The sequence below is a fragment of the Cinclus cinclus genome, chromosome 38 (assembly GCF_963662255.1).
Source record: "Cinclus cinclus chromosome 38, bCinCin1.1, whole genome shotgun sequence".
NCBI classification, from domain to species: domain Eukaryota; kingdom Metazoa; phylum Chordata; class Aves; order Passeriformes; family Cinclidae; genus Cinclus; species Cinclus cinclus.
In genome coordinates this window covers 623,564-632,029 of record NC_085083.1, presented here as the reverse complement: position 1 = coordinate 632,029, position 8,466 = coordinate 623,564, and the positions used below count along the sequence as shown (strand labels likewise).

The window sequence follows — 8,466 nt, the reverse complement described above, 5'->3', positions numbered from 1 at the left end:
AAAAGGGGGAAAGGGAAAGGGCAAAGGGAAAAAATAAATAAAGGGGGAAAAGGGAAAAAAGGGGGAAAAGGGAAAGTAGGAAAAGGAGGGAAAAGGGAAAAAAGAAAATAGGAAAAAGGCTCAAAAAGGGGGAAAAGGGAAAAAGGGGAAAAGGGAAAAAAGGGGAAAAGGGAAAAAAGGGGAGAAGGGAAAAAGGGGAAGGGGGATGAGTGGGGGAAGGAAAAAGGGGGAAAAGGGAAATGAAAAGGGGAAAAGGGGGGAAGGAAAAGGAAAAAAATGGAAAAGGAAAAGGGGGAGGGGGAAAAGGAATAAAGGGAAAGGGGAAAAGGGGGAAAGGGGGAAAATGGGGAAAATGGGGAAAATGGAGAAAATGGGGAAAATGGGGAAAATGGGGAAAATGGGGAAAATGGGGGAAAATGGGGAAATGGGGAAAATGGGGAAAATGGGGAAAGGGGGGAATGGGAAATGGGGAAAAAGGGGAAAAATGGGAAAAGGGGGCATGGGGAAAAAGGGAAAAATGGGGAAAAGGGGGGAATGAGGGGAAAGGGGAAAAATGGGTAAAGGGGGAATGGGAAAAGGGGAAAAGGGGAAAAGGGAAAAATGGCAAAATGGGAAAAGGGAAGTAAAGGAACAAAGGGAAGGATCCAGGAAAGCTCCGGATTTCTCACTGGATCCAAACTCCAAATCCACAAACCCAAAAAAATCCCGGGAAAAGCGGCCGGATCCCACGGAGGGACAGAAGCACTCACCCCTCAATCCCAAATGTTCCCAAAAAAATCACCGGGGTCGGGGAAAAATTCCCAAAAATTCACCGGGATCGAGGAAGAATTCCCAAAAATTCACCGGGATCAGGGAAAAATTCCCAAAAATTCACTGGGATTGAGGAAACGTTCCCAAAAATTCACCAGGATCGAAGAAAAATTCCCAAAAATTCACCGGGATCAGGGAAAAATTCCCAAAAATTCATCGGGATCGAGGAAAAATTCCCAGTAATTCACCGGGATCAGGAAATATTTCCAGCTGGAGCCGCCGCCCGCTCCGGGAACCTTCGGACCCGGAATTCCCAGATTTTCCAAAGGTCAATCAGGAGAGAAAAATGGGAAGGGCCAGAGATTTGTGGGATTTCCCGGATTTGTGGGATTTCTGGGATTTCTGGGATTTCCGGGATTTGTGGAATTTCTGGGATTTCCAGGATTTCTGGGATTTTTCGGATTTTTCGGATTTCCGGGATTTCCGGGATTTCCGGGATTTCCGGGATTTCCGGGATTTCTGGGATTTCCTGGATTTGTGGGATTTCCGGGATTTGTGGGATTTCTGGGATTTGTGGGATTTCCAGGATTTCTGGGATTTCTGGGATTTCCAGGATTTCTGGGATTTCCGGGATTTGTGGGATTTCCGGGATTTCTGGGATTTCCGGGATTTGTGGGATTTTTCAGATTTTTCAGATTTCTGGGATTTGTGGGATTTTTCAGATTTTTCAGATTTCTGGGATTTCTGGGATTTCTGGGATTTCTGGGATTTCTGGGATTTCCGGGATTTTTTGGATTTTTTGGATTTTTTTGGATTTTTTGGATTTCTGGGATTTCTGGGATTTCTGGGATTTCTGGGATTTCTGGGATTTCCTGGATTTGTGGGATTTGTGGGATTTGTGGGATTTCCTGGATTTCCGGGATTTCTGGGATTTCTCAGATTTCTGGGATTTCCAGGATTTCCGGGATTTCCGGGATTTGTGGGATTTGTGGGATCTGCGGGATTTTTCAGATTTTTCAGATTTCTGGGATTTCTGGGATTTCTGGGATTTCTGGGATTTCCTGGATTTGTGGGATTTCCTGGATTTGTGGGATTTGTGGGATTTGTGGGATTTCCGGGATTTCCGGAATTTCTGGGATTTCTCAGATTTTTCAGATTTCTGGGATTTCTGGGATTTCTGGGATTTCTGGGATTTGCCTTAAAAATTCCTCCTGTTTTTTCCCCCCCATTTTCCCACCTTCCCCCAATTTCCCCATTTTTCCGCCTTTTTTCCCTCAATTTTCCCCAATTTTCCCATTTTTTCCCTTAATTTCTGCTTTCCCCCCTTTCCCGTTTTCCTGTTTTTCCCCCCAGAATTCCCCATTTCCCCCCGATTTTTCCTGCTTTCCCCTCAATTTTCCCACTTTTTTTTACCATTTCTTTCCCTCTTTTCCCATTCCCCCCCAAATTCCACATTTTTCCCAATTTTCATCCCAAATTTCCGCCTTTTTCCCATTTTCCCCTATTTTCCAACTTTTCCCCCAAATTTCCCCTTTTTTCCCATTTTTATCCCAATTTCCCCAAATTCCCAATTTCCCCATTTTCCCCATTTTTATCCCAATTTTCCAACTTTTCCCGTTTCCCCCCTTCTCTCATTTTTCCCAATTTTCCCATTTTTCCATAATATTTCCCCATTTCCCCCAAAATTTTCCCATTTCCCCCCCCAATTTTCCAACTTTTCCCACAATTTTCCCATTTTTATCCCAATTTTCCCTATTTTTATCCCAATTTCCCCCAAATTCCCAATTTTCCCCATTTTTATCCCAATTTTCCCATTTTTTCCCCCAATTTCCCCCGAATTCCCAATTTCCCCAATTTTCCCATTTTTTATCCCAATTTTCCCATTTTTATCCCAATTTTCCCCAAATTCCCAATTTCTCCATTTTCCCCCAATTTTCTGTTTCCCCCATTTTTATCCCAATTTTCCCATTTTTATCCCAATTTTCCCCATTTTTATCCCAATTTTCCCATTTTTCCCCAATTTCCCCCGAATTCCCAATTTCCCAATTTCCCCAATTTTCCCATTTTTATCCCATTTTATCCCAATTTTCCCATTTTTTATCCCGTTTTTATCGCATTTTTAAAACCAAATTTTCCCGTTTTTTTTTTCCCGATTTTCCCATTTTTTTCCCCAATTTTCCCAGGTTTTTTTCCCCAATTTTCCCAGGTTTTTTTCCCCAATTTTCCCAGGTTTTTTTCCCCGTTTTTCCCGGGTTTTTCCCCCATTTTTCCCGCCCTTCCCCCGCCCCACCGGACCCAAAGAGCTCCAAAAAAGGAAAAAAAAGGGGGAAAAAAAATCCCAGGAATTTTATTGAATTCGGGATCCCCAGGTGGGCACAGGTGAGCCAGGTGGGGCTCCAGGTGTGTCTGACACCTGTCCAGGTGTTCCTGGCCCACTCCAGGTGTGTCCAACACCTGTCCAGGTGCTTCCAGCTCATTCCAGATGGTCCCAGTCCATCTCCAGGTGTTTCCCTCACCTGTCCAGGTGTTTCTCTCCCGTGCCCAGGTGTCCCTATCCCATCTCCAGGTGTTTCCATCTCACCCCAGGTGTCTCTATCCCCCCTCCTGGTGTTCTCCTCACCTGTCCAGGTGTCCTCACCTCACTACTGGGAAAACTGGAGTCACCTGTGGGGCTCACCTGGCCACTCTCACCTGAGGGGGATCCCTGGCCACTGCCCCCCTCACCTTCAGGGCTCTCACCTGCAGAGCTCACCTGTTCCCCCTCACCTGCAGAGCTCACCTGTCCATCCTCATTCTCACCTGCAGAGCTCACCTGGCCACTCCCACTCTCACCTGCAGAGCTCACCTGGCCACTCCCACTCTCACCTGCAGAGCTCACCTGTTCCCCCTCACCTGCAGAGCTCACCTGTCCCTCCTCATTCTCACCTGCAGAGCTCACCTGGCCACTCCCACTCTCACCTGCAGAGCTCACCTGTTCCCCCTCACCTGCAGAGCTCACCTGTCCCTCCTCATTCTCACCTGCAGAGCTCACCTGTCCACTCCCACTCTCACCTGCAGAGCTCACCTGTCCATTCTCATTGTCACCTGCAGAGCTCACCTCTCCTTCATCACCTGCAGAGCTCACCTGTCCCTCCCCACCTGCACAACACATCTGCCTGCTCCCCCCCTCACCTGCAGCGCTCACCTGGCCACTCCCACTCTCACCTGCAGACATCACCTGTCCCCCCTCACCTGCAGTGCTCACCTGTCCCTCCTCATTCTCACCTGCAGCACTCACCTGTCCATTCTCATTCTCACCTGCAGAGCTCACCTGGCCACTCCCACTCTCATCTGAGGATGATCCCTGCCTGCTCCCCCCTTCCCCCACAGCACTCACCTGTCCCCCCTCACCCGCAGCGCTCACCTGTCCCCCCTCACCCGCCCACGGCCTACCCAGGTACCTGAGCACCTCCCCGGGCGGACACCTCCGCCCAGGTGAGGGATGCAACAACCCCCTCAACAGCCGCAGCGCCGCCTCCCCCAGCCCCCTCCAGGCGCGCGGCGGCCTGGGCGGGGCCTCACCTGGGCAGGTGCGGCCGTGCCAGGCGCGGAAGCGGCGGAAGGCGGGGTCGGAGCGTGCAGGTGAGGCCCAGGGGAAGGCGCCGGTGAGCAGAGCGAAGAGCAGCACGCCGAACGCCCAGGTGTCCAGCGCGGGCTCCAGCCGCAGCCGCGCCTCACCTGCGCACGGGTGCCAGAGCTCAGGTGCGGCGTAGGGGGCGGGGCCCGGCGTGGGCCGCACTTGCCAGCCCAGCACGCGAGTCAGGCCGAAGTCGCCGAGCTTGACCAGGTGACACTCGGGGTCGAAGGCCAGGACGTTGTCCAGCTTCAGGTCACGGTGAACCAGGGCGTGGCCGTGCAGGTAAGACAGGGCCGAGGACACCTGGGCAGCGCAGCGCTTCACCTGGGGCTCCGGGAGACCAACCTGGGGATAGGTAACACGGCTGGGGACAGGTAACACTGCTGGGGTCACACCTGGGGACAGGTAACACACCTGGGGGCACACCTGGGGACAGGTAACACGGCTGGGGACAGGTAACACACCTGGGGACAGGTAACACAGCTGGGGACAGGTAACACGATGGGGGTCACACCTGGGGACAGGTAACACACCTGGGATCACACCTGGGGACAGGTAACACACCTGGGGACAAGTAACACACCTGGGGGCACACCTGGGGACAGGTACCACAGCTAGGGACAGGTAACATGGCTGGGGTCACACCTGGGGATGGGAGACACACCCGGGGTCACCCGGGATCACCTGGGGATGGGACACACACCTGGGGTCACCTGGGGGCACTCAGCACTGTCACCTACCCAGTGCTGTGTCACCTGAGAGGTCACCTGGACACACCTGTGCACAACTGTCCCCCTTCCCACACCTGTCCCACACCTGTCACTCACCCCAGGTGTGAGGAGGCCGCACAGGTCCCCAGCAGGTGCAAGCTCCTGAGCGAAGCCGAACTCCGTGGGGGTCTCGAAGGCGAGTGGCAGCACCTGGACACAGGTGAGCACCCCCCGCAGGCACAGGTGAGTGCAGAACTCCCGCAGGAAACTGCACCTGGCCGTGCGCTCCTTGGACAACAGCTTCAGCGCCACCCGCGCACCTGGGGACAGGTAACACACCTGGGTCAGGAAACACACCTGGGTCAGGAAACACAGCTGTGGACAGGTAACACACCTGGGGACAGGTAATACACACCTGGGACAGGGACAGGTAACACACCTGGGTCAGGAAACACAGCTGGAGACAGGTAACACACACCTGGGTCAGGGACAGATAACACACCTGGGACAGGTAACACACCTGCACAGCTAAGGGCACACATGGGTCAGCCAGGATGGGGACAGACACACCTAGGACAGGGACTGGTAATGCACCTGGGTCTGGTAACACACCTGGGGACCAGCAACACACCTGGGACAGGGACAGACACACCTGGGACAGGTAACAAACCTGGGTCAGCCAGGATGGGGACAGACACACCTGGGACAGGGACAGGTAATGCACCTGGGGACAGGGAGCACACCTGGGCACACCTAGGAGAGAATTACCCTGGTAATGCCCAGGTGGCCACAGGTATGCCCAGGTGGGCTCTCACCTCCCTGCCGGGGCTCTGCCAGCACCACCCACCCATAGAGGCTGCTGCCCAGGTGTGTCCCCACGTGCAGCCAGGTGTGCTCAGGTGCCCCCAGGTGTACCCAGGATGTGTCTGTGGGTGCCCCCAGGTGTGCCTAGGTGTGCCCAGGTGTGTCCCCACCTGCAGCCAGGTGTACTCAGGTGCCCCCAGGTGTGCCCAGGTGTGTCTGTGTGTGCCCCCGTGTGCACCCGGGTGTGCTCAGGTGCCCCCAGGTGTGCCCAGGTGTGCCTGTGGGTGCCCCCATGTGCAGCCAGGTGCTCCCAGGTGCGCTCTCACCTCCATCCCGGGGCTCTGCCAGCACCACCCGTCCGTAGGAGCCGCTGCCCAGTTCTCCCAGTACAGCCCAGTCCTGCTCCAGTTGCCGCCGGGGCAGCTCCCGCGCCGTGCGCGCCATCAGCGCCTGCAGGAGGCGCTCCTGAGCCTGTGCCACCTGCTCCTCATCCTCACCTTCGTCCTCAGCGTCCTCCAGGGGAGCCTGCATGGCCTGCGAACCAGTAGGGGCCAGTAGGGACCAGTACAGACCAGTACGGACCAGTATAACCCAGCCCAGTTAAACCGTCACCTTTGTCCTCAGCAGCCTCTGAGGGAGCCTGCATGGCCTGCAAACCAGTATAGACCAGTAGGGACCAGTATAAACCAGTATAAACCGGTATGGACCAGTATAAACTGGTATAGACCAGTATAGACCAGTAGGGACAAGCATAAGCCGGTACGGACCTGTATAACCAGTCCAACCCAGTGTAACCAGTATAATCCAGTCTCAGTGTCCCCTCCCCCTTCTATCCCCAGTGCTCCCCAGGGCTCCCAGTGCCCCCAGTGCCACCCCCAGTGCTCCCAGTGCCCCCAGTGCTCCCAGTGCTCCCAGTGCCCCCAGTGTCCCCAGTGCTCCCAGTGCCACCCCCAGTGCTCCCAGTGCTCCCAGTGCCACCCCCAGTGCCACCCCCAGTGCTCCCAGTGCCCCCAGTGCTCCCAGTGCCACCCCCAGTGCCACCCCCAGTGCTCCCAGTGCTCCCAGTGCTCCCAGTGCCCCCAATGCTCCCCAGTGCTCCCAGTGTCCCCAGTGCCACCCCCAGTGCTCCCAGTGCCACCCCCAGTGCCACCCCCAGTGCTCCCAGTGCCACCCCCAGTGCTCCCAGTGCCACCCCCAGTGCCACCCCCAGTGCTCCCAGTGCTCCCAGTGCTCCCAGTGCCCCCAGTGCTCCCAGTGCCCCCAATGCTCCCCAGTGCTCCCAGTGTCCCCAGTGCCACCCCCAGTGCTCCCAGTGCTCCCAGTGCCACCCCCAGTGCCCCCAGTGTCCCCGGGCGTCCCTTCCCCCAGCAATGCCACCTGTCCCTGTGTACCCACTGTCCCCTCCCCACCAGTGCTCCCAGTGCCACCTGTCACAGTGCCCCCAGTGCCCTCAGCGTCCCCTCCCCCCAGCGTCCCCAGTGCCACCTGTCCCAGCGTCCCCTCCCCCCAGCGTCCCCAGTGCCACCAGCTGTCCCCGAGGGTGCCCCAGGGGTGGCCCAGGTGTCCCCAAGGGGGGCCCAGATGGCCCCGAGTGTCACCGAGTGTCCCCAGGGTGCCCCAAAGTGTCCCCAGGAGGGGCCCAGACGGCTCCGAGTGTCCCCCCCCCCGTCCCCACCTGTCCCCAAGTGTGCCCCAAGGGTCCCCAAGGGTCCCCACCTGTCCCCAAGGGTCCCCAAAGGTCCCCACCTGTCCCCAAGGGTCTCCAAGTGTCTCCAAGGGTCCCCAAGGGTCCCCAGCTGTCCCCGAGTGTCCCCAGCTGTCCCCAAGGCACCGCAGGTGTCTCACCTGTGTGCCGGGCGCTGGCGCTGTCCCCAGGTGTCCCCAGGTGTCCCCGGGTGTCCCCAGTTGTCCCCAGGTGTCCCCTCGCTGTCCCCCGCTGTCCCCGTGTCCCCTCCCCCGGCTGTGACTCAGAGTTTCCCGTGGCCGCGGTGCCACCGCCCCGCTGAGCTCTGTCACCTGCGCGGGGACGGGGGGGGGGACACGGCGGGGGGACAGGGACGGGAGGGGGACAGGGACGGGGACAGGGACAGGGGGGGAGAGGGACAGGGACAGGGGGGGAGAGGGACAGGGACAGGGGGGGACAGGGACAGGGACGGGGGGGAGAGGGACGGGGGGGGACAGGGACAGGGGGGGACAGGGACGGGGGGGACAGGGACAGGGACAGGGACAGGGACGGGGGGGACAGGGACGGGGACGGGACAGGGACGGGGGGGACAGGGACAGGGACAGGGACAGGGACGGGGGGGACAGGGACGGGGACGGGACAGGGACGGGGACACGCGGGGGACACGGGGTGGGGAGACGGGGGGTTGAGGGGGCACTGGGATATACTGGGAGGGGATTGGGGGGGGCACTGGGATATACTGGGAGGGGATTGGGTGAGCAGTGGGATATACTGGGAGGGGATTGGGGGGGCACTGGGATATACTGGGAGGGGATTGGGTGAGAACTGGGATATACTGGGAGGGGATTGGGGGGGCACTGGGATATACTGGGAGGGGATTGGGTGAGCACTGGGATATACTG

The 8,466-nt window shown here is 57.4% G+C and overlaps 1 protein-coding gene across 1 annotated transcript; it reads right to left on the bottom strand.

Moving 5' to 3' along the window:
- Positions 1-941: 941 nt before the first annotated feature.
- LOC134056068 (uncharacterized serine/threonine-protein kinase SBK3-like) lies at positions 942-6,411 on the bottom strand. The gene is made up of 4 exons (XM_062512566.1): positions 6,207-6,411; positions 5,194-5,396; positions 3,995-4,711; positions 942-1,046 (listed from the first exon to the last, which is right to left on the bottom strand). The coding sequence occupies exons 1-4, from the start codon at positions 6,409-6,411 to the stop codon at positions 942-944; spliced, it is 1,230 nt and encodes a 409-aa protein (XP_062368550.1).
- Between the last annotated feature and the right edge of the window lie 2,055 nt (positions 6,412-8,466).